Genomic DNA, 27,026 nt, shown 5'->3' with positions numbered 1-27,026 from the left:
AGAAAACTCATATATACAAGATAAGAACATGCAAACTACGCACCCCCTTCATATTCATGCATAGCTTAATTGAGCGAGCCTGACTGAGCTGATAATCCGAGCTAATGTGTTTGTTTGGTTTAAAGGTGCATTAAGGAGTTTTACAACCTTAAAAATACTTATTTTCCACCATAAATATGTTACACATTTTTAATGATGTGTACAATGTTCCCTGACATATTCATTACAAGTACCTCTAACAGCGCTAAATCACTTGAAAGTTGCAGTGCCGGTCCGGCACCAGCATTTTTTTGGGGGAGAATTTGAAAGGAATGACGTAATGCGCACTCCGGCTCGTTAAGTTTCGTCTTGTCCGCCATTACTCTGCCAGATGCTTAGTGAGCAACAACTGAGCAGGATCTTCCAGAAAGTAAGAAAAGACTGGCTTCTAGCACTGCCACAGCTCCAGCACAGACTCCACCAGGTAAAAGAAACTTAAATTTTACCTGAGCGCTACTAAACGAGCGAGGAAGGAGTTCCTCTCTTCCGTGCACGCGAGCCACAGGCACCACTAAGCTGCATTACGCCCAAGGCCTGCAGGGGGTGCTGTTTCGTATAAAACGTGCAAACTCCTCAATGCACCTTTAAGTTTTTGTTGAACTCGTGTTGCTTTTTACGACAGTATCCATCAATACACACTCTTTCAATTCCAATAAGCAGCAGAAAGCAGCAAGCCAGTAAGTTAGACACAATGAGAGTAACTGTCATTCTGTACATAGTGTAGGTTCTGTATGTCCTCGCTCTAATTGAGCTCTTTTCTGCCTCCTTACATGCTATTCAACTTCTGGGTCAGAATTTGGCACTCAGCTCTTGAAAAGAATGTCTTGTTTCGTTCCCGGCTGCTTCTTCTGTATACCGAAGAGTCAGATGATAAAAGGAGTGGATCAACTTTAAAGAGCACCGTGTGAGAGTCCACTGTTAGTCAGACTAAGGCACCGTACACACGACAAAGTTTTTAAGTGAAAATGGAAAACTTTCTTTGCATTTCAGGGATCTGTTTACATGAAAATGGTGCTTCGGACCACTGGAAATGCAACTTTTTGAGAACGGTCGGTTCCCAAGGTGGAACTTTTTGAAAAATGCTTTGAATCTGTCTTGAAATCTTTATCCACTGCTACTGCACATGTGCATATTGACTGCAGTAAACAATCCATGTTCTCCTGGGACTTGGTAGTTTTACAGTTGACAGCAATCCAACTTGGCCGTCCGTATCAGGCAGACAGAAGCGATTTGAACTTGGCTGGAACTGCAAGTCTCTAAATATATCTCTACATAATGCAACCAGTGAAGTCCAACTTCTGATAAAAATATTTTGACTTGAAGTTCCCTGGGACACTGTGTGAAGGACACAGTGCCGTGAGTTGAGTTAAGAGGAGTCATGAACTCAGTCACCTCAATTGTCTGTATTCTTTGAAATCTCAAAATAAAACCTCCTTGTGCAGCATCAATGCCTTGACTCTTCATCCTTGACTCTGTTTCACAAAATTGAACAGAAATGTCCTCCCATTGCCCCAGCTGTACCTTCTATACATCCATTCTCAACCCTTGAGAAGACTGCTTTGCTACACGTCCTTTTTTCATGATCATGAACTCATGCATCCGTGCCACTGCAGACTTCTGAATATACAAACAAGCAAATCAGCACTGGATAGTCTGTGCAGCTCGAAAGATGTGATAGAACTTGATTACCACTGACGACCCGGAGGTTAAAGCAGCAGAGGATAAAAACTGACATTTCTGTAAACACTGGGCATGCCTGTTCAGCAAGTCAGCGTGCATGGGCTTGTACCTGGAGGGTAAGTTAGGTAGGGAAATGGGAGCCTGAGAAGTTGTTGAACACATATTTTCACAACGAAAGATACTTCAGTCCTTTTGGCAACAGAGAGCACATGTTGTAAGTATGAGCTCCAAATTGGCTTTCCATTTCGAGACTTTGGACAAGCTACTTGTCTGGCACTGAGTGTTTTGGTACACTCGAACATTCTCAATGTTTTACTTCCCCTCCGGACTGCCTTGTACTCCGATAATGACTGGCTTTTTTTCTGATCTTGCCCAGTCGGAGAGCTTGATGCTAAATAAAACTGGGATGTATTTTGAGGATGGCTCTCTCTTGTCTGCGAGTTTGTGAGCAAGTGTTTCTGATGGGGCTCCTGTGATCTGTGCAGTTTTTATTGGAAGTTTCTCCCTCTGCGTTTCTCTGTTTCTCAGTGTGCCTGCAGCCCTCTTCCTTTCCCTCCTTTGGAAAACATGAAACAGGTCCTAAGACAAGCGAGAATGCTTTGAGCTGAATGTGCAATGTGCTCTACATGATGCAATCCAAAAAAAAAAAAAAAAAAAAAAAAGAGAGCGCTTGCATTAGGCTATAGCTTTTCTTCTGATGCCTTGTCCCTTACTTCTGAGGGACTGCTTGATAATGCTTCACTTTAAAAAGTGTGCTTCAACGAAACTCTGTCAGAGCTGTCAGAAGTTTTGGGGGCATTTCTTTTTCATACAGTGCCATTATATAAAAAACTTTTAAGCAATTTGTTTTTTTTTTCTTTTTTTTCTCATCAAGATTTTGAGGAATCAAGTGATCTAGGACAACTGCGCTTGAGCAAGTGAGTGTGTTAAAACCCCCAAAAGTAGGACACCAGGCTTGGCTAGAAAAGAAGAGCAGGTCAATATCAGCACAGTCTAATGCCTTTTTTTCTAATATTTAAAACAGGATTATCACAAAATGTTGTTTCACCATCATTAGCGATGCAAGAAGCTACCTAAAAACAAGCAAGGTGGTCTCTGTATTCCTTCTAAAGATGTGACATACCAAATACTATCAGCTTTATTTTCTTTTAAGTAAAATCAGAACTGGCAATGCAGGGGTAAAGTTCCCTCTGATACCTATGTACAGCAGGCTCTGTAATACTGAGATGAGGAAGGACAACTGAAGAAGTCCCTGCTAGACCCCCATGTGATATATATGCTGTAGAGAAGGTAGCAACTGTCTTCTGTTTAAAAAAAAACAGTTCTGTCATTTACCTGGAAACAAACATCACTTGAGAAATGTTGCCATGTAAACGACAATATTTCTTCTGAGAGACAAAAGCAAAAAAGTTAAAATTTCACTTGGAATGTTGTCGTTCTTATGAGGCCATAGGAATTCATTATAAAGTCACGCTCAGCTTCCCAATATCCTGTAGCTGAACCTTCACAGAAATCCAGCAGGAAATTGAATCAGTTGAACCTAGAAAAGGTCAAATACGTGTGATTTTGGTCAGTACTCTGCATTTCATCCTGTCCCATAATGTGCGAACATGTTTTTGCATTTTTTTTTGTCCAAGTACATTGGCAAGTTTATTGAAAAAAAATGTGGTCTATTACAAAAGTTGCAGTTGAACTGAAGTTTGATCGAAAAGCTTTATTGTCATTATATGTCAGCATAATACAATTAAAGGTGCTGATTTCTTTGTGCATCAAAAAAATTCTTAAATTGTAAAAAAAAAATAATAATAAACTTGGCATATTGTAAAATGACAGAGGACTGCATGTGATGGAGACATTAAAACACCAATGTCCAGGTCAATTGATCTGATGGCCCAATGATGAACAGTGCTGAAAAGCCGTTCAAACAAGTGATGAGGCTTATACCAATCTATGTTATTAATCTGAATACAGTTATATATTAATAAGTTTTCAGGAGTATTTTTATTTGGATTAGAAAAAAAAAATCATCTAAAACTTGTAAACTTTTTTCAACAGAATAATTTTAGAAGTTACAAAGCCTTTTCAGAACAAGCCACGCATTAATACAAAACAAGGTAGAAGAGAAAGAAAACAACCTGACAGAAAAATAATAAGAAATCCACTCCCGTCCTGGCATGAGAAGGCTCCTTCTCCTGCACCTGCTTTTCTCAGGTGTTTGGGCAGCTGTCACAGCCGAAGAGACACTCTTTCAGCACAGTTGGCTCAGAGCTGGACTCTGATGTCCTTCGACAGGTTCTCATGTCTGCTGCAGGAATAATGACATGCCAAAGGAAAAAAAAAAATAAATATACAATGACAACACAAATGTCAGGTATTGTTCTCGATGGTCTTGGAACAACATGTTGTCTCACTGACAGCAATGAGGGCTTTCTTCTGCGTTCCACAATTAAACTGACAAGCTGTTGTTTTGCTCACAATGACTTTAATAGAACTGTGAATAAAATGCACTCATCAAGAGCACATTATTGATATTATACTTGTAGTTTATGCATACTGAAGCAGACTGCTGTTTCCACTCTTTTCACATTCTCCAACTGTTGGCCACTGAATGCATCTATGATGGATGTTTATACAAGCGACTGGAAGAGCTGCAGAGAGCTGATAGTGTCGGCTGGACTGGACACTGCTCCTCTGCAGCTGTTGATTTGGCTTCCATCTCTTTGGTCCATTCCCAAATGATTCAGAGTAACATTTTTGTTATTCTAGTAAGACAAAGATAATAAGAAGTCTTTCTTCTACAAACCTCAGAACAGTCGAGGTAGGATCTTGCTTGTCAACTGAATAAATATCACATTATTTTGCTCATTTGGGAAAAAAAATTGCATGCTTGCCCCCCGCCCCCTGATTGGTCAGTGATGGGTCACCTCTGTCCAATCAACAGGTGCTTTTGTGGCCATATGTATTTGTTTACATTCATTACCATGGAGGCAGAATATGAGCAAGCTAGCTGCTAGCCGCATTTAGCTCCAACTCCGGTAAAGTGATGTGCACCAGTGCACCGCACTTTGCACTCTGTGAAGATAAAGTGGATGAAATTGGACAATTCAGAGAATTCATGAAGGAGAACACTTCAGCAGAATCACTGCTGAATCTTGTGAGAGGACTCACACTGCTGCCAGTGTTTTCCACATGTTGACTATTTGACTTTACTGTTTGCCAATGGGGAGCCTCAGTCTCAAAACCTGGACTTATGTAAATGAAAGTGAGATCCACAAAGGGCCAAAACAGACTGAATCACCAGTCTGGTGATCACCGAAAGTGATTTTCTCAGAAAAAAAGGACTCTACCAGCATCAGCAAAGAGTTCTCAGGCAAAAGAACAATGAAAAGAGCCTTGTAAAGATAAAGTGTGTTTACCGTGCTGCTGCTGCTGCTGTGCAGGATGTTTCTCACATAGATTGAGAAGATGTAATGCTCTCTTTGCAGCTCTGATGTCTCCTTGAATCATTCAGGTATTATTTTTTTAATTAATTTTTTATTTTTATGATTATTTACAGAAAATTGATTTGCACAAAAATAGCCAATGCTTTATTGAATATGCTAAGGTTTTTTTTTATTCAGTTTGACAGCCTTTGCTCCCTTTGCAGAGTTTATATGTTTTCATTTGAATTTTAAGGGTGTTTACTGAAACATTTTGAAATACTTTAATACTTGACTATACTGTAATTACACAGGAAGTAGTTCTGTTATTTATGTAGGAGCCATTGCACAGACCTTTTATGTTACAGTGGTGGTAATATTATTTTATTTATTTATTAGATAGTTTGCCATGATTAATGCAAAAGTGGCTTGACGTTCTTAAGATACAAAGTTTTTAACGTCTCCATTATGCTTCAAATAGACATAAAGACAACTGCACTGGGAAGTGCATGTTTTGTGTAGTGTGTGTGTGTGTGTGTGTGTGTGTGTGTGTGTGTGTGTGTGTGTGTGTGTGGTGCAGGGGCCAAGCAGCCGCCCTGTGTGTCAGGACACATGAAACTACACAAATCCCCACAAATTCAAAAATTCTAAATTTATAGTTTTATTGTATGGGAGTAGAAATGTGAAAACTACTGTGGATAAAAAAAAAACTGTAGTAGAACAGTAAAAATCACTCATTTTACTATTCATCCATTAAATGAAACCCTAACATCACAGAATGCATAGTTATGGTTTCTAATAGCTATTAGATTTGTCTTTTTTTCAAGGTGTCTTTAATATGACTTATTGGGACATTTCAGTCAACAACATTACCTAATGAAACTGACTCAGGGTTCCTGCTTTGTAAGGGGGCCCTGAAAAGCAGTTGTGCTTAGGGCCCCTAAATGACTTGCAGTGGCCCTGATATATGCTCAACCTCAAACAGTTTGTTTTGTAGTGAATTCAGCCTCAGTGTTAGGAACAATTTTTAAATGGATTCATACCTTCTTTTATTACATCAAATAAATCGTTTCCCCAACATGCTAGATTCTTTAAAAAGTTTTCATGAAAATTATGTTGTTGCACATGTCACATAATAACATACATTCTAGTATATATTTTAATTATTTATATATTTGTGCAGTAATCAGTGAAAAACCTCTGTGCTCAGCACTGTTTCCTGCAGCACTGATCCACCTCCCGCTTTTTAATTTCAGGCCAACAGAAAAACCACAAGAATTGCAAACAATACAGGAATAACAAACAGCAGACAAGTAATAAATACATAAACATGCCTGAAACTGTTTGTTTACTTTTGTGCATTCATTTATACATGTATGAGTAATAAGCAGAATATTTTTGGGTTGTAGGAAAATGCCTGTAGAAAATTCCACACAAAGGGAGAACATTCAAACTCTACAGATTACTTTGTGTGAAGAACATTTTTAATTTCCGCTATCCTGAGGATTTTAGAGAGGGAAAAACATACACAATGAAAACAGTGAATAATACTTTCATGTCATCTTATTAATATAGAATCGGCTCCAGGAAGTCATGGTTTCTTTTACTGGTCCCAATTGCTCACAATTTCTCACAAGCTTATACAAAACACATGCAAGTAACTAATATAGCCTTCTACCTGTGACTGAAATGCTTAAGCTGCTGTTATCTCACACTGATCCATAAAGAGCTTATCTAACAATTGTGACAAAAAAAAAAAAAAAAAAAACTTTCTGTGACTTTTTAGTAAAAGTAATTTTCTGTACAATTTAGAAAGAAATAATTCATGTCGAATGGAAACAGCTTCTCTAGCCGTTATGACGTTCACACATCAGACAATGTTACTAGCCTCTTCTTTTTATTTTTATGCAACCATTTGGGCCTGTGTTTCTCTCAATGGTAATACAACTTCTTTTTTTTAATTTATTTGTTCTATTTTTCAGTATGTTCACTTTCTGTAGTTCCTTGTATAACATACACTGCTTTGACTTATTCCTGTCTGATTCTGAGCAGCAGCAGCAGCGACCCAGTTTCCCCGCAGGGATCATTAAAATTTAATCTAATTTAAGCTCTCCGAACAACTGAACTAATGACGAGAAGATTCCTACAGTTCTGCATAAAATGACAATTAGGCATGATTATAATGCAATAACTTAACAGGAAACCTAAAGAAACACTAGGTTATTTTTTCTTTTTTTTTAATTTTGCATGTAATCTAAGCCCAATCCACACAGCGATTTAGGTGACTCCTGTAGTATTAATCTTGCTAATCCTTTCAAGTTAATCATCAGTGTGGCAAATGTTTAATTCCAACTATTTATGCAACTCAGGCAAATGTCCTAGGACATTTAGTTGTGAAGCTTCTTTACAGATTTGAAAAATGAAAAATTGTCACTGAAGCTTATTCTAGCAAAAAAAATAAATAAATAAATTAAAAAAAGGAAAAAGGTGTATGTACTTTGTTGCATTATGTCCCAAATTAACCTCATAAGCAAATCAGAGACTTTGGGACTTAAGCCTAGAGGTATAGGGACAACATTCAAACTCCACACTAAAGGCCCCATTGGCAAATATGTTTAAACCATGAATCTTTTTCATGTGAGGTAACCAGTGCAAACCAGTTTGTCTGTGCACTGACTGCATTCAGTCGATTTATTTTTCTTATTTACAGGAAAAAAAAAAAAAAGTTAACTATTCATTGGATAAATGACCTCATATACTTATGCATACTATATATATACAATACGTTTTAGCACAATGAATGGATACAGCATGGATTCTAAAGTGTCGTTGAATTTCTTAAGAGGGTTAAAGTGACCATGGTTGCAGGATATTATAATGTCCAAGGTTATTGCTCATAGTCTACGCAGTAGAATTGTACAGTCTGACAGCAGTGGGGATGAAACACCTGCGGTAGCGCTCTTTCCTGCATTGACGGTGTCTCAGTCAGCCACTGAAGGAGCTGCTGAGCTCCTCTACCGTCCGGTGCAGTGTGTGAGAGCTGATGTCCATAATGGATGTGAGCTTGGCCAACATCCTCCTCTCACCCACATCCTCCAGAGTCCAGTGGACAGCCCAGGACAGAGCTGCCCCTCCTGACCAGCTTGTTAAGTCTCTTCCTGTCCCGCTCTGTGCTGCCTGGGGTCCAGCATACGGCAGCGTAGAGTATAACGTAGGGCAGGGTTTCTTAACCCTGGTCCTCGAGGCCCAGTGTCCTGCATGTTTTACCTCTCTCCCAGTTGGAACACACCTGATTGCAATGAGAGCTAATTACTGGGCTGCTTGTAACAAAGCCCAGTCATCTGTGTGCCACAGAATCTTTAAAGTGTAAACCTAGCTTTAGAAGGTGGAGGCGACTCTGGCCCTTCTTGTACAGAGCGTTGGCGTTGTGTGACCAGTCCAGTTTACTAGTAACGCCCAGGTACTAAAAATGTCCACGGTTTTGATGTCCTCCCCCTGGATGTTCACCGGTGGGTGTGGAAGTGTCCTCCTCCTGAAGTCCATCACCATCTCCTTCGTCTTACTGGTGTTCAAGCACATGTGGTTGCACTCCCACCAGTCCACAAAGTCCACGATGACCGACCGGTACTTGATTTGTGGACTTTGTGAGAGTTCCAAATTATGAGTGTTTTACCACTTGGAAAAAATTAGGAATGTGTTAAGAGCACGAGAAAATGTCTAAGTTTCAGTAATTGTGAAAGTTGTAGAACTTATGAAGGCTCTAAAAATTGTGAAAATTTTGGAAAATGCGTAAACTGTCTCCGGGATTAATAAAGCATCTCTATTGTTTTCTGTTCTATTCGATTCATTGTCAAACTTGAAACACTTTAAAATGTTTTGCCCTTTAACATCAATTCCCCAGTATTTAAGTGAGTGCCCTACAAAAGTGGGGTAATAGAGGCAATTATTTTACCACACGAAATAAAAAAGTATATTTAATTACAACTTTTATGATTAACTTTCAGGTGACTGTGGTGGACAAAGAAGTTCTCATCCAGAGAAAAACACAAAGTGATCTGATATCTGCTTTTCAATTAAGAGCCAGTATCAGCTGGAATGTGAGTCACTGCCATTAATTTTATCATCTGTTCTGAGAAATATCCTAAAATTAGGTGACTGTCCTTTTGTATGTGAGTATATTCTTTAATAAGTTCACAATAGGAATGATTCCTATCAGTTAATTTGAATATGACATGCAATGGACGAAACGATAATCACTGAGTTATAAGAGTTCAACTTTTTTCTTGTAATTACTAGTAGAAATTAGTAATCAATTGATTTTATGGAGTTCAATTTAAATCACATGGTTGACAGCATGTTTTTTTCACATTATTATTGCTGTGCAGGGCTCCTGTGGATGACGTGACGGCATGGGGAGAGTCCTTCGACCGTCTTCTGGAGTGTAAAAGTAAGCCCGTTTATGGATTTACTCCTCTTTGCTCCTGTCAAACGCCGCTCTCTCAATTCTCCATCCTTTCTCTGCACCCTCTTAACTCGCTGCTGCACATCATCTGGAATCGCCCTCGGGCTTCTTTAACAGGATCGAAGATATATTCCTTTTCCCTCAAGTTCATCAAACCCATTTGGAGATATATTTAAGGAGGATGACACTGGCAAAGATAAGAGGCGTAATCTGAGCTGGCAGTGTAGATAGGGTGATGCCAGCCGGCGCTTATTCATTTATAAAGCCGACACTCATTCAAGGCTGTCACCTGACCATATTTTTGGCCTGTATTTGAAAATGACAGAGGGAACCGATAAGGTTTTTTTTTTTTTTGCTTTCTTTCTTTACTTATTACTTCCCTTAAATGAATTCAGCTGATCTGTAATATTTTAGCCTCTTGTCCCTAGCGTCAAGATGAACTGCCATCCTGGAGATAAATTCTTCCTTTGCACCAGAGTTGTTCCATTTCCCTTTAGAAAAAAAAAATGCAATGACACATGACAAATAGGTAAACAGTAGCAAATAAATAAATAAGTGTGCGTATGGCAGTTGCATTCATATACCTTCACTTTTTTCTGTAGATTTACTAAAGACCTGACTGCTGTGATTGAAAGCTCAGATATGGAGTGATTTGTAGAGGGGAACAAGCGGCCTCTGGATGTGTTTTGTTTCCTGTCAATTACTGTCAGAGCACCAGCTGTGATTTATGTAAAGCAATTTGTGTGAATAACACTGCGGCTCACAGTTAGCTGTTTGTTTGTGCTCCCAGAAGACGTGCTAAGTATTTAACACCTGTGCGGGAATCCCGGCTCTGTGAATATACCCACCGCAAAGGTGAGGGGTGTGAGCAGCAGATAACAAGGAAGGCAGGGTGTGTGCAATTATGTGACGCTGAGGCGCCGCACGCTGGAATGCACAGTTTGGTTTTGAAGTTAAAAGGACCCGCAGACATCCACCAAAATACCTGGCCACGTCTTTGTTCACTGTTCACTTTGAGCTCATAAGCCTTGTTATGAAGGAGCCAGAATGTGCATGAAAGATAACAGAATTGCCCAACTTTGGTAAAGGCTCATTGTTCTTACGATTTCCACATAAAAACAGGCCAGATTTCTCTGTATTTTAAAAAGAAAAAAAAAAAAAACTTTACATTCCCAAAGACTGAAATATAGCATTTTTTTTTCTTCTGTTGGAAATCCCAGCAGTTCACAGGAGGTGAAAAGAAACAGAATTTTGTTTAAAAAAAAAAAAAAAAAAAAAAAAAATATATATATATATATATATATATATATATATATATATATATATATGTATATATATATATATATATATATATATATATATATATATATATATATATATATATATATATATATATATATAAACACTTTAAAAAAAACTTTCTGGAACTGCAAAAAGATGAAGAAATTTAAAGGTGCTGTAGGCAGGATTCTGCATCTCCGCCATCTTGCTAAGGGTTACCAAAGCAAGATGGTGATGTGACCCATCTAAGATGGCGATTTGAAACCCAGCACAGCCAATCCTGTCCTGTTTTCTCTGACATCATGCCCTTATGCAAAATAAGCCCCTCCCACAAGAACGTGCGACGAATGCCCCTCGACCAATCACGGTTAGAGCATCAGGGGCTCTTCTGATTGGTCAAAGATACCTGGAGCTGTCGAGATTCCTTTTCAGCTCAGAACAGAGACAGATGGAAACGCTGTGCCCTCGCGGTAGAGCAGTTATGCTACACTCCTGAAGGATTATCAATGGATATTCTGACATTTAATCCAAAGAAAACACAGAAAAATTAGCAATGACTAGCAAAATCCTGCCTACAGCACCTTTAACATGACCATGAACAGCATATGTGGTATGCTTTCTTATCTGCATAAATGTAGGTACAAGCATTATTTGGGAGATTAAAATAATGTGTCATAATCAGATAACAAGGTCTCCCAAGGTCTTTGAAATTAAATCTGCTTGTTCCACCATCTATTGATATGATCAGATTGATTTCTTTGCCTTGATTTGAAATGACACCACATCCGTCTGCAATAATGGAGTCGATTTCTGACTGTCTAAATGAAGCATTTGCAGTGGAATCTGTCTTTTAGTGAAGCATCTATGTTCACAATTTATTTTATGCAGAGAAATACAGTAAATAATACCTGATCACTATTCTTGTGAAGCTAATCCATTAGTGTCAGACACATTTTAGTCCAGCAGCCACACACAACCCAATTTCATCTTGAATAGACCGCACCAGAAAAATAGTGCCACAGTAACCTTAAAATTTAAACTTGAAAGTTTTTCTCTGTTGTTGAACCTTGTATGTGTGATAAAAATGTCTATATTTTCACAAAACCAAATGAGTGATATTAAAAACAACCACAATTTTAACATTAGGCCAATGATGCTTTGTGGTGCAAAATAAAATTATTTTTGTGCCCGGACTCAAGGATTGTCACCAGGGGCGGGGTGGGGTTGAAATTCAGCCCGGGAGCCTCGTTTGGCGATGCATTTTATCCGATAATATGTGGGGGGGGGGGGGGGGGGGGGGGGGGGGGGGGGGGGGTGCGCGTGGTTCGATCCGCAGATTAGGAGCAAACCGGGAGAGCGGAGATGGTGGGTTTGGTGGGTTGCGCACACGGGCCACACAGGCCGGCCGTGAGAGCTGGGCGGGGTGCAGCCGCTTGTTGCCGCCGGCCCGGAATACACCCCATCGGCCCAAATAGACCGGCCGTTCAGGAAACCTCCCGAACCTCCCGGTGGCCAGCCCTCCCCTGATTGTCACCAACATTTGCACAGCCTCCACGATGTCTGCAAAAACAAGCATCTCATTTGTAAAAGGTTTTTCTGTTCTCTTTGTGCAGCAGGCCAACTGGTGTTTGAGGACTTCCTGAGGACACAATACAGTGAGGAGAACCTGCTTTTTTGGCTGGCCTGTGAGGAATATAAAAGAATTACTGCTGTGACAGAAATGATGGCTGCTGCCACAAGAATATACACCGAATTCGTCGATGTTGATGCGCCACGACAGGTACAGCTTTTGTTCAGTGACTTGTGATTGAAGTCAGACTTGTGCAACTGTTAATCAACCGCAATTACTGTTTTTTTTTTTCTCACCTACTTTGTCAATCTTCAACAGCTGCACTCTGTGTGTGTGTGTGTGTGTGTGTGTGTGTGTGTGTGTGTGTGTGTGAAAACGGTCTATTCACAGGGGTGTCAAACATTTTTAACCTCAGAAGTTGCATGCAGCTGAGTTCGATCTAGAGTTGGCCCAACCAGTAAAATTAAATTGTAATAACATTTCATTAAGTACAAGTCTGATTTTTTTGTTTCCAGTAAATATAAACAAGTTTATGTTATGTAAGTTATGAAAGATTTTTCTTATAAAACTGAGCATACTTGGCCTTGCAGATGTCATTATTTATCTTGTGATAAGTAGCAATACTGCTACTTATCACAACTCAATTTCACTTCAGTTCTGCCATCTTCTGTTCAGCTCTGAGTCTATGCAGTTACATGGAACATAACTATTCAGGTTTAAATGACTATCGGGTCAAAGGAGTTGGTGCAGAGCTGTCTGATCAGATGTCATGTAAACAGACAATCTGATTATGTTTGGGGTTTTTTTTCCTATCAGAGCTTTGCCAATGCAGGAGTACAACAGTGCTCTTAAACATATTTTTCATCTCAGTTTGAATGGATTCTGATCAAGAAGAAGCTTCCTCCAGTGTTATAGTCATGTCAGAAACGTTAAAAGCTCAATTAGATAACGACATCCGGTAAAAACCAGACAGAGGGTCGTATGTGACAAACGGGCAACATCTTAGTGCAAAAGCATTATGGGATTGATCGATGACTGAATAAGGTGCACGATTGTGAAAATATAAATGCAGCTCATGTTTTATGTCTGACACTGTTATGTCAAAAAATAGAAATAACTGTTTATTTAGTTATTTATTTATTTTTTTATTTTAACTGGAATTAAATCCAGACACATTTGTCACAAAGACATCTGCAAGCATATCTAAGCCTCTGGCGTGCTCCAAACATAAGTCCAACACTTAACTGAGTGAATTACCAAAACCCAAATCCATGAGGTTAAATTTACTCTCCCTACGAGACACATTGTTCATCCTTGTGCTCTGCCACTTTATGTCACAACCACATGCGAAAGCAGAGCTTTTCCTTTTTTTAAGAGAGGAATCCTTAAAAAAAAAGGCCTGGTTTGGAAAGGATCATTTCTTTCTGTGAAGTTCATCCTAAATTGAACCTCATATATTTGACGCCCCTGGTTTAGATGTTATTTTATTTCTATGTTGCTACAAAGTTATTTTCAATTTCAGTATGTATTTCACACTGTTTACACATCTAATGTATAAAAGAAATATATGTAACTGAGCTGAAGGAGTACCTGTGTTCAATAAAAGTTGTTGTTTTTTGAATACAGATAAACATTGACTGTGTGACGAGAGAAGAAATCAGCGAAAATATCTCTCAACCGGGACCAAATTGCTTCGACAGGGCGCAGAAACTGATACATGGTCTGATGGAAAACGACTGTTATCCAAGATTTCTGAAATCAGAAATCTACCAAGCACTCCTGGAACAAGCTGAACAGCAATGAGAGCAACAGGAAGAAATACAGGCTGCCCGACGCCTCTCTGAATGATTGATTCTGCTCTTCAGAGGACTCTCCTTAGAATCTCGGTTTAAACAAAAAGGCCTGCCAGTCAGAGGAAGCAGACATGAGAGGCGCTCCTGAGCTGCTGGTGTGGTGACTGATGGCTTTCTAAATGCCCAACATGATCTAAATAATGTATTAAGATCCTTTTTGATGTCGTGTGTGAATGCCATAATTCACAAAACTCTGGCATCCGGATTTGAAAGGTTGACATTTGTTTGGACAAGCATCAGAGGTAATGTTTCCACATTTGTCAGTAGATTAGCAGTTTGTTCGCCCAAATTATGCGTAATACATTCACCTCCTGCGGCACTGACTTTCTGAATGCTGCGTCTTGTTTTACAGCTGCATAAACTAATAAAAATGTGTCTTAGCATCATCAGCTTCGGTCGTAATGTGCTACGTCAGATGAAAGTGGAAAAGTTCAGCACATTCATATTTGATAAGTGATGCCACCCTCTCATTTTATGCAACTGACAACATGTACAATCACAGAAAAACAAGCCCAGCTGGAGTGTCTTAGAAAATGTTGCTTGCAAATTATTCAAAATATGCATAAATAACTGATTTTTATGAAGTCCATAACTAAATTGCTTCACATTTGTGGTTAAGAAAAAAAGCATTACTCTTGCACACAAACATGAAGGGAGGGCACGATTTGCTAGAGGTGATTGATAAACCTTGTGTATCTCCTTTTTATAGCTTGCGCAGCAGGCATCATGGATTTCCCCCGCATATTCAATAAAAAGCTTCTTCGCCAGCAAAAAAGGAAAACACACCCTGATTAGATATGTTTAAAGTTTCAAATTTCATCCCACCTGTGACCCCTGGGTGACCCTAGAAATGTATTAATTCTGATGCTTCCTTTTTTCTTTTCACTTGCAGTTCTCATACAACTGAGTACAGCTTAAAGATTACGGGACGAGGCTAGACAACGTCATACTGTATTGCTGGTAGCCTCGCGACCATGCTGGTTGGAGCAGCGGAGTTTGCCCTGCAAAGGCAGTTACCCCACCTTATATCACCTCCGTTCTAACATGGGATGACGCCAGAGGGGTGGCTTTTCTGGGTGAGGGATTCTTGTCGGGTGGTCTTGTTCTCCTCCGCCGAGAACCACTCAGGCACCAAGGCATGGCGTACAGTGTGTTAGCTAAGCCGCAGCCAGCAGGGGAGGTGCCACCCGTGCCCTGCCCCCCACGCATGTCGTTGGAGGCACGTTCGCATGTTCTCTTCCTGCCTTTTTAATACCTGGTTTGGCTGGTTTGTGACATGGCTAGTGTTAGCTTTAGCTGCTGCCAATGGAGGTGCTGTTCGTGCACTCTTCTCCCAAGCCTGACTGGTATACGGTTTGTGTTACAGTTTGCTACAGTTGTTGGTAAAGATTGCTCTTCATCCACCTTACTGAAGCCAACCGTGGCTGTTAATTGCATGGTTGGTGTTAGCTTTAGCCATTGTTGATGAAGACCACGTTGACAGTCCTTTCTTCCGCCTTAATGATGCCGATCCTGTCTGGTGAGTGATGCTACCAGTGCGTCCAGCTACCTCAAAGGTGAATGTGGCAGCAATATCAGACTGGCATGAAAGGGCTGCAAATGGTACAGTTTGGGGCCATGACTTAGTGTCGGCTTTCTCAAGGGGGCGCTGAGGCTTCGCCCCCCGAGAGCCCCATGGGCTCCAGGGTGGGAGCTGCACTTGGGGCTGGAGGCCTTGTGTCAGCCTCCCTATGAGCCTTTGGCAACAGGGGAGCTACTGTGGGTGCCACACAAGACTACATTTTGCTACCTCTTTCCTTTGTGAAATACGTGGGTGAGGTACACGCTTCGCCTATCAGTCCTTGATGCCTGACAGAGCATCTGGATGTTAGGGGTGCCACTTTAAATTTGAAGGTTGCTCTTTTCCCAAAAGTGCTGTCAGGTGTATGGGCTATTCAGCCTGACTCTTATGACATGGCTCTCCAATGAGTGTTCCTCAAGACAGGGAGGAACTCTTGTGCCCAGTAAGAGCCCTAGGATGCTATATTGATGCTACTATGGGAATTCTTTCCTCCAAAAAGCCTTTGGTCTGTTATGGAGGTCCTGGCAGAGGCTCTGCTCTCTCCAAGCAGCGCTTCTCTCACTGGATCATAAATACCATTCGCCATTCTTGTTAGGTGGCGAACCGCCCTTTACCATCAGAAGTCTGCTGCCACTCCACCAGAGTGGTGTCCATGTCTTGCGCTAGCCTCGTAAACCAGCCCCGCCCACTCCTCATTTACGTTTGGATTTTGGAGTCGAGCTAAGTCTAGATAGGAGCCCATAGAAACTTTGTGCAGGGGGCGTCGGTTACTTCTTTGACTGACAGCGTACTTCAGCCAATCAGTGCTTCAAAACAAATACATCATCAAAATGTGTTAGCTTCTCTCAGGGTTAGCTTTAGCTCTTTAGCTCTGGCTTTTCTACACACAAAGACACGCGAACAGGTCATTTTCCTGTTAGACACTCACCAAGCGCAGACTCTTGCTCTTGCTTGATTGTTGTAATACTTGGTATTTTGGCTATAACTTTAATTATTGCAGCTTTCAAACGATGGTTAAAGTTTTTCTCTGTAATCTCCGCTACGCGCAGTGATGGCGTCACTTCCAGTTTAGCCACCGGAATTCGCCCAAAAAAATTTGAAAACAAAAAGCCAAGTCGAATCCCCTTCTATGGGCTCCTACCCAGACTGAGCCCAACTCCAAAATCCAAACTGGATGAGGAGTGGGCGGGGCTGGTTTACGAGGCTAATCTTGGGCTGCCCTGAGGAGAATATCCCTGCATGACATATGTACCTCCAGGGTGATGCCGGCCACCTTTTTTTAGGTTGTACAGTGTGATTTTTAGGTTGTCTTCTCGTGATCCCGCGAGAAGATTCTGTAGGAGTCGACCCTGGGATGAAACCGGAATTAATACCATCCTCGGGTCGCCCAGGGGTCACACTTGACGTTGTTGGTATGCATACTCTAACTGCACATGTGCCAACATTCAGTTCTTTCAGCACCGCCTTCTGGGAGTCATCCGGGATTCACAGAACCGTAGTTAGATTCTTAATTTTTGTTTTATGGATGGTTGCCTGACATGCAACTTGAGTAAAACCCTCAAGTAATTTTTGTTTGAGTCTTACAACGGTTTCTTTTTTGTTGTTGTTGTTTCGTTTTTTGTTTTTTGTTTTTTAAATGTGCTTATTAATGTATTCTTCAGGGAATAATTTACATTTTTCAAAGGCTATTGCTCCAGGGTGCTACCTGGAGGCATTTTTTTCTTGCACAAAGAGGAATATCTTCATACAATGTATTTAACTGCAGCCCTTTATGATTTTACACTAGAGCTTACTTCACTTTTCTTTTTTATTTATTTGAATCATAGCAGTAACTCCTCAGTTTTCTTAACAAATGCCATCTCACACACACACACACACACACACACACACACACACACACACACACACACACACTAATAAATTCTGTTATTAGAGTTACTTATTCAGCAAAAAAAAAAAAAAAAAAAAAACTGCTCAGTGTGTTTCTGTATTTGAAAATAATGCAAGAGTACCAAAATAAAAACAAAACTATTGACTGCAAGATTGTTGCCATGGTTACACTGTTCACTTCCTGTATTTGCTCTGCTGGATAGTCCTCCAGCATTTCACACCGTATGTGAATCGCTCCAGGGTTCACTTACAAGTTTAAAAGCAGACCTTGCATTTCACATCTTCACAAATGACGCACGCTGCTTCTGGAAGTGAACTCAAACAGAGGCTGCATGAAAATCTCCCCACTTTTTCAAACACATCTCAAACATGCACATGCATTTACAGAGTCACTCTCTCTCACACACGCACGAGCGCACATAGTATTTTCATAAAAACCTTCATTAATGTATGTATATCTCCTGCAGGTTTACTGATATAACCATAATACAGATCTTCGCCTTGTCCTCAATCATAGTTTGACCCAAGCTTGTTTACTTGTAATAAATAAAATCATCAAAACGTGACTGTGTAAACCTGTTTAGTTCAAAGTACAGAAGGTTTAAAAAAGCTACATCTGTTATAAGAAGAGGTGCCAAAAAACGGTAACACTGGTCTTGCTGCAGCGATTGAACTTCAGTGAATCTCTAAAATATCTGTAAAGTTGTGACATGTTGTCCTACTCTGAATAAATTATGGGTTAATGAGACATTATTCATTGTGGTTTCATTCACATTTCACACGTTGGCCGAAGCTTTTTGAAATTAAACCATTATGCAAGCAATATAATGGATTGTATCTCACAACCATCTGCTTCATATTTTAAGTGATTGTACACAGCGTCATGCATTAATGGAAAAAAAAAAAAAAACTATTTTAGACAGAAAGTACATGGTTTAGGGCTGCTGTGGTATTGTTCTTGAAAAGCTGCACCAGCTGGAGTGGCTAATTATGGTGATTAACAAGTGATTGTATGCGTAAGTAAACAGAATGCTGCACTTGACTTTATGCACAACACTTAAAAATGGGAAACACAGACAGAAAATTTGAACAACGGCACAGATTTATAACTTCTTCTGAACTTAAATTTAATTTATAATGATATGCAGATTAAGAGACTAAAATGAAGTGATGGCAAAAATATTCAGTTATCGTGCACCCCCCACCAACAGCTTAAATATCTATTTTTTGTATTTGACAGAGCATATGCTGCAGCCACATTATTTTTCCAGTTCATCTGCAGAGCCAAATGTTATCTGTAACAGTAATGATGATTATCTAAATCCGTCCTTCCATTAAACCATGACAGTGTGATGATGTACCCGCATACACTAAACCGGAAACTTGAAACAGCACTTGCTAAATGAAATTCAATCATCATTAAATCCATCTTCTCATTAACAATGCTTGAAATTGTTTTGTAACATCATCATTTCTTTCTTTTCTTTTTTTTTTATAACAAACTGACAATCAGGAGTTAATGACAATCACATAAAAAAAGTGATGCAATACATTAAACATAATACAGCTTGAGTCAAAGTTGTAGAATATGAAAATAATGTCCAAACAATTCTGCTTTAGACTTCTGATATACTTGAAGCTATTTCTGGTCCCCTTAAACCCAATAAATTAATGGCAAAATTGAAATAAATTGCAGAAAATGTGTTTTTATCTTCACTATTTTCAATGTAACTTTGAAAAATCTTGGACAAAAAAAAGACTCTTAAAATATTCAGAAAGTGTTTGACTGCATATTGCATGCTTCTGTCATGACATATGCAAAATTATAATCATATTTTGATGTGTTATTTTAACACACACTGCTTTTCAGAATTGTACTTTTAGACCATTTTCTATTTGTGGCAGGTTTTCCTGTTCAAAAAGCTTGAAAGTTGGACTTATTCTTTACAAGACTGCTTTAATTTTGGTCAACATCTTTTGCGAAATACAGAAATTAACAAGCTAAAACAGGACGTCACTGCCTTGGTATATTTTTTTTAAAACCACAGGAATGTGGAAGTGACTCTTTAAGACCACTCATAGAAGAAACAGCAGATTGTAACAAGAAGTGCGAACAGCGGTGAATAAAATGTAAGAGATCCAACTTGCAGAAAAATAAAAGGACGACTGGGTGCGGCCACATACAGAAGTAGTTGGAAGTTGGCAGTAATGAACAATATGTTGTGAGGAAATGTGAACAACTGATGAAATTTATTGAAATTACTTCAGTGCTCATATTAAGACATTTCAACTTAAGATTCCACTATGCTAGTTCAAAGCTATGAGGTGCTTGTTTCTGTGCAAAGCAAGAATGAAAACTGTAGTTTTTTTTTTTTTTTTTATACACACCTTAATGGCTCTGAGCAACAGGAAGCAAACACCCAAAATGCAACTTAAATATATTTTGCATCAGTCTGTCTCAGTTTGATCCACCGGTCAGAAGTAATTAATTTAATTTCATATTTGTGCATGAAAACCAGTGTTCGGAAAGTAATATATTACTTGCACTGCCCATTGTTGTGCAACCACTGACTGTAAAATATAGCTTGTAAATAATATATTACTTTCCCAACACTGAAAACCCCATTTGAGCCTGTTAAGAAAAACAAAAAAATAAAGTAATTAAAAGAATAATTTTGTTTTCAATAAAGTATAGTTAGATTAAATGCAATTCTTTATTAGTATTCTAAGATTCCAGTTTGTAATTAATAATGAAAACACTGCAAACAAACATAATTGTACATTTGCTATTGGAGTAGATCTATGGTTGTTCCGTACTTTACTGTCTGACCTTGGTTATTGCTTTACACTAAAAACAAAGGTGTATCACACTAATTTTAGTTTCGTGACCTAAAGTGTTTCTAAAGTGATCAAGTTAAAATATTCAAACTGCAGATGCCTGCAGAGGTTTCCTTTAGTAGTACTGAAAAAATAATACAATCAAATTTCCATAAAATCTACAAAGGTAAGCTGAGTATTTCTGGAGAATTAAAAGTCAAATCTGCATTTGCCATAAACATTTTCCGTCATTAATCTCCATACAATGGCTCTTCCATTGGTATTATTGCAGCTGCTGCTTTAATAGCTGCATTTCAATACTGGCTCTTTATGTTACATTATTATCTCTACTCTTATTGAAATGGTGCAGTATCCAGTCGACAAATTAAAAACATCAGTTTCTCTATATTTTTATTGCTTTGTCATAAAATGGAGATGGGGGTGAGACCATTAGTAAGTTGAATCTGCAAAGGCAGGTAGGAAAAGCACCAAAACAGATGGAAATCAGTTCCTACTCAGGCAGTGTTGCCTCTCACACCACAGTACTGCACACTATTAACGGCACCTATGAAGTTTAAATGGAATATAGAAGAAGAAAAAAAAGAATTTTTTCTATAGAGAATTTGGGTTTGACACAAAAGAGCAAATGACCAATCATTTTAAAAAAGATGGGAGTAAAACAACACTTAAAGCTTGCTATTGCTATAGGAGCCTTTTTGCCGTATGGAAACACAATGTGACTCAGCTGTGTTCAATCACAAATGAGACTCATCTGTGATAAACTGACTTTTCTCGAGTAACTTTAATCAGCCTTTAACCATGGCTTCCTATTTTAAGGAAAAAGAAAAACCTGTCATTCCTTAATCCTCCTCAAAGTGAAGACAGAAGAGCTGTCTCAGGACATCAGAAGATATGTTATTAGCATTCACAAGATCTCCAAATGGTATAAGCATGGAAATGTGAGAACCTTCCTCGATATGGGGGGAAGAGAAAAACATATGAGAGCATTCTTCAAAGGCTGGTATGAATGGTGGGAAAAAAATAACAAAAACAAAAAAAAACATTGTGTCAAACATTCAAAGGCCAACCTGGAACTGTCTGGGGTCACGGATTCAACAGGTTCCATGTTTCGCACACTGAGCCTAGCATTGCATTCTGGGCAAAGGTCAAGGAGATGCTGAGGAAAAGACATAAAACTGAGTGACTGATATTAGCCAGAGAATCCTGAGACAAACCAGAAAAATGTTCTGTCCACAGGTGAAACAAATACAGAGTTTTTCAGCATGGCGCACCAACAGTCTGTTTACAAAGGACACGGTGAAGACTACAAGAAAGAGAACACCCCACTAGCGTTCAAGCATGGTGGAGGAACTCCACAAAGTGTTTAATCCCGCTGTTTCCCTTCAGCCAGTGGGGGTCTTCAGGGGTGAGAGAGACCACCACAGAAATACAGTATCTGCAGACACAAGTCCACCTAGCAGCATGAGGAGCTCCTCACACTGCAGATGCTTACTCCCAGCTTCATCACTTCATTATTGAATGAATATATTTAGATTTTTCTGCTGAATGCATTATTAATGTCCTTCAATTTCTTGATTCCTGGTGAGTACAACTTGATTTTCAATGATTGTCCTTGGAGAGCTCAAACCAAGCAGCTTATGCATGCTGTTTTCTCCTTTAAAGGAAAACACACACACACACACACACACACACATATATATATATTGTATCCATTCTTGATCTTATCAAGTGGCACACTCTCACACACAGTTTTTATTAATTAAGTGAATAATTAACTTCAATACTCAGGCTGTGAAGAGGCGGCGTTGAATGAATGTAACCACAAATACAAAGTCGATGAGCTCAAAGTGTGCTGAAGTGTCATCTAAGGCCAAAAGCTGAAATATTTAGATAAAACTAACAATATAAGAGGCAGTTCAAAGAGCAAAAGCACTTCAAGTGCTCTTCAAGGAACTACTGCATCAGCTTCGAACACTGCTCCTAATCACTACATGACAGGCATGGTAGGAAAATTAAACAGTAGAGGTTAAGACTCCAGGCCTGTTTTCACAAACAGTCTAAAATTAGGATTTTCTACTCAGCTAAGATCTCCTGTTTATGCATGATTTAAGATTTAAACCTCACAGGCATGTCGAATAATTCGTTTCCTATTTTTTAAGGAAATGATGAAAATGGTTCAAGTTTAGGGATGCACTAATATCACTTCTTTTTTTTTAAGGACGAGCACAGGTACAAGTACTGACCTGGAGCTACTTGCTGATACCGAGTGCCTATTCCAGTACTCATTAAAATCCGTTAAGCCTAATTTATGCTCAATATGCAAACGATATGCAAAAGCTTTGTGTTGCCATGAACCACTTCCGCTCCGCCTCTGCATCGACTACACACACCTCCAACAGCCTTTAAGGTTCAACTGCAGCAATTGCAAGTGCTGCCACACGGTCCAGCTTGCTGTTATCAAGGGTATCAGTCACACTTTAGCCGTGTTTAGCATGTAGGCACGCCAGTGTGTGAGTCTGGACACTCCCCGTCATGTAGCACGTAGCACAGTTCAGAGCTACAGCCTCTGGGATCCACTGGGCAGTTTGACATGAGTGACGTCAAGCTAACTCTGGTCCAAATGTCCCTGTTATTTAAGCTGCTGGTGTTGTGCGAACTACCTTTCACCCCTCGTCTTCATATTTTGGCAGAACATAGTTTACACTCTGCCTTACATTTGTCATTCTCATTAATGTTGAGGAATCTCCATGCCGCTGGCTTACCAGCAGGCAATGAGTTCGAGTGCAAGTACGAGTACCTGTGCAGTATTGGATCCAATACACGATACGAGTAACTGCATCAGTGAATCCCCATTCAAGATGTATACTAATCACCAACATGAAAACTTACAACATCCCTTTATGATATAAAGTCTTTTAATTTTTTATCTAATTAATTTTTGACAATATGAAGACTGGGAAATTGACACTGATCGTGGAGATGTTTCGATTTTTTTTTTTTTTTTGTAAAATTCTTTTAAAAATATTTTAAAAAGAGTTTCTAAAAATATGTTACTTCTACAAACAATAAAACAAGATTCTTTACAAGTTACTAAAACAAAAAGTGTGGCTACCTAAAAAGGTAACATGTCTTCTTATTTTATTGACAAATTAAAACATAAATTTTACTTTATTGCTGGTTGAATCCCTCTGAAGGTTTACCAGAAGAAAATCATTAGGGAGGGAGATAGAGCAAATAAAATGAAATAAATAGGTCAACAATCCTGCAGCATAGTGTTATAAACACATCAAGAGCTGAAAAAATGCCAAATAATTATTAAAAAATGTATTCAAAGAGTTATAAAATTGTCATGAACCGAAAATTAAGTGTCACATTATATAAAGTGAAAAGATGTGTGAATTGCAGGACTGATCGTGTCCTGTGGAACTGTGGATCTCTGCAGCTCTTCCAGAGTTATCTTGATTGCTTCTCTGATCAGTGCCCTATTGCCCGGTCTCTCAGGTTAGGTGGATGGCCATGTCGCGGCAGGTTTGCTATTACACCCTGCTCTTTCCACTTTCACATAATAGATTGCGCTGTGCTTTTTTGAGTCATTCAAAGCTTGAGATATTACACTTAAACCTGCTTTAAGCTTCTCCACAACTTTCTCCTTAATCTGTCTGGTGTGTTAATTGGTCTTCATGATGCCATTTGTTCACACAGATGCAGACTCTGTTTCCTAATTAGGTGACTTCTGATGGCACTGGGTTGCCCTGGATTTTATTTAGTAGGATCAAAGTAATATGAATGTAGGATCCATTTTCCGAAGTGAACACTTGAGAATGGTGGGTGCCTGCGTTCATGAATGTTAAAGTGGATATGCAGAGATGTGTGGCCTTAAACATCATGATTACAGAAGAAACCCAGAGAATCTTGCTTTCTGTCAAAATATTTGTATTGACTCTTCGCTTATGCTTAAATAAATAAGATAATCTCAAACAAATAATATGTAAAACAACTCCAAATTTCCCCCAAATAAATTGCTAAATAAACATTTCCTTTTGCAATAAATAGAGAAAAAAGAGCATCCAAATAATCTGAAACACAGCTTCCAATATACAACCAGCAAAAACAAAACAGAAGAAATACAGCAAGAACCAAACAGCCATAATGGTGGGCCCACACACACACACACACACACACACACACACACACACACAGGTTCAGATCTACTCACGGCTCCAGAGCGTGCAGTGTAGAACACGTTGCAGGCCTGTTTGCTCTGACAAAACATTGAGAGAGGTGAAACATCCCTTGCAAAACGTTGAGAGTGTTGAAACCTCGAAGTATCAATGCTGCAGTGTGATGCAATGGATGCTAACCATAGCTTCGCATTAGCATATGCTAACTGCCCACGCTAGCCTCCTCTAACTTCGTTTTGGACCCATCAGCCGCTCCCACGTTTGGTCCTCAGTCTTCTGTACTTCACACACCTCTTTGTTAGTGAACATACAAATGTCTGTAACCTTCCTTGAGTCTGAAAATGTTACGTATGTATATATGACGGTGTGATTTTTATTTATCTATATTTTAGATCAGTTTAGGGTAAGCCAGTTTCAGCATTTTTACACTTATGTTTGACTTTTGCAGAAATGTTTAGCTTCCAGTGAAGCTCAACAACCTAAATGAAAGGAAATACAGTCTTTCCACTTAATGCCCCAGCAATGAGCAACTAAAATGTCAAAACAACTTATTATCGGTGGAGGTTACCAGCCAAAGAACACTGACGATCATACCCTCTGCGGTAAAAGCAGTGTGCTCTAAGAAAAAGAAAAAAAACAGAACAGTGCTGTGGTGTGGTGTAAAAGTTTCATAAAACCTGCCCTACAGCTATAACTAACATGGGAATTAGGACTTTTCACAAATTCTGTGCCAGCACATTGAGGAAGCAATATATTCCACCAATGTGTCTTTCTTTAGTGGAGATGTAACGGTGCAGCGATACATATTTCTGTCAGGAAAAATAAATAAAGAAATAAAAATGCATTATATACATTTTTTTTTTCTCCCGGCAGCCTCTCACTGGGCATTTGAGGTAGTCTTGATAGTGTTGAATACAAAAATGACAGAAAAGTAATTTTTTTTTCTCAAGTTTATTACAGAAACATGAGGTTACGACATTGACATTTTATTTTTTGCCACATTTCTTTGCTGTGCATATTTCTGGTTTATTTTTGTTGACCTCAACGTGGGTGTGCATGTTTCTTACTTGATGCATTCATGCAGCCCTCCTCAGACCGTACATTTGTGTGTAAGCATGTGCAAAATGTCGTTGCTCTGTGCAAGCAATTCTGCAGGGAACCAACTTCTACCGGGTCTGATTGGTCCAGCATTATCTGATTGTATCCGTGGCCCTGGTGGAAGTCAGCATGGGCTTAATACTCAGGAGAGAGTGGACGGGATTGGATTGTATCGGATGGTGGGAAAGGGTTTGACAAAAAAAGGTCAGAAAATCTGGGGTGGAGAGGTCAGAAAGAAAACAACGAATCTCCAGTTAGAGAAGGAAGTGAAGAAGCGGGATAAAAAATTGGTAGGAGAGGAAATCATTGTAGTCAGTAATGAGAAAAAAGAGGGGCTTTTTAGAGGTTTTTATAATGTAATGAGGGTTGAAGTTATTTAGAATATGAGGAATAATATAAAGAAATGAAGTCAGATTGCAGTTGTTTAAAGAAAGGTCAAAAAGGATGAGAAGAATCAGCCAAAGTGGCTGAAAGACGACGCTTTGCTTAGAGAGGAAAGAAAGATGGATGCATGGATGTGGGAAGAGCAGGGCGACGGGGTCGTCGAGGAGGCGAAACCACAGCGGGTCGACGTAGTGTGAGCAGCAGAAGAAGAGATAATGCTGCGGGACCTCGGGCTCCTGAGTGCCACAGTTCTCAGTGGGTGGCAGATAAGGCAACGGGGTCTCTGCTGACTCCCACAAAATGGGGAGGAGGAAACTTTACACTGCCTCCGCGACAGAAACTCACAAAGATTAACTCCTCTGGTGGCAGATTTCCACTGATTTAATACACCGCCTTCAAAGATAGAGCAGAAGTGATGAAAGACTGTTTTTTTTCTCTCTCTCTCTCTCTGTCCCTCCTGCTATCTTCTAATCTGAGGACCCAACAGCATTTCTCTTCCTGCTCCTGTTTTTGTGGTGAAACAAAGAGTGGGACCCCCGCAGCGATGCTGCAACTTTCTCAATGAATATTTTACATTTTATCATCATGTAAATCCAGTCTGACTACCATCACACAGTAATGGTGTCGCTTTTCAAGGGAGAATATAGGATAATGACAAAAAGTGGGAAAACAGTGAGTCTGGTTCAGGATTGCTTTTGGCCACCAGCTGCATGTGAACCGTTTGCACATGTGCAGTGATTCATATTTTTCACTTGATGCTTCTGACAACC

At 39.5% G+C, this 27,026-nt stretch overlaps 1 protein-coding gene across 1 annotated transcript; it reads left to right on the top strand.

Moving 5' to 3' along the window:
• Nucleotides 1-9,003: 9,003 nt before the first annotated feature.
• Nucleotides 9,004-16,604, top strand: LOC115381544 (regulator of G-protein signaling 8-like). Its single transcript, XM_030083013.1, has 4 exons — nucleotides 9,004-9,235; nucleotides 9,524-9,585; nucleotides 12,495-12,661; nucleotides 14,078-16,604. Coding segments are annotated over exons 1-4 (408 nt in total). The 5' UTR covers nucleotides 9,004-9,233; the 3' UTR covers nucleotides 14,255-16,604.
• The last annotated feature ends 10,422 nt before the right edge of the window (nucleotides 16,605-27,026 follow it).

This window comes from Salarias fasciatus, chromosome 23 (genome assembly GCF_902148845.1).
Source record: "Salarias fasciatus chromosome 23, fSalaFa1.1, whole genome shotgun sequence".
Classification (NCBI taxonomy): domain Eukaryota; kingdom Metazoa; phylum Chordata; class Actinopteri; order Blenniiformes; family Blenniidae; genus Salarias; species Salarias fasciatus.
The sequence above is the reverse complement of the archived record's forward strand: the minus strand, read 5'-3'. Positions and strand labels throughout refer to the sequence as shown.

Coding starts and splice junctions, on each gene's coding strand:
- LOC115381544 (XM_030083013.1), top strand. Junction 9,586..12,494: donor CCGTCTTCTGGAGTGTAAAA/GTAAGCCCGTTT, acceptor CTCTTTGTGCAG/CAGGCCAACTGGTGTTTGAG. Junction 12,662..14,077: donor ATGTTGATGCGCCACGACAG/GTACAGCTTTTG, acceptor TTTTGAATACAG/ATAAACATTGACTGTGTGAC.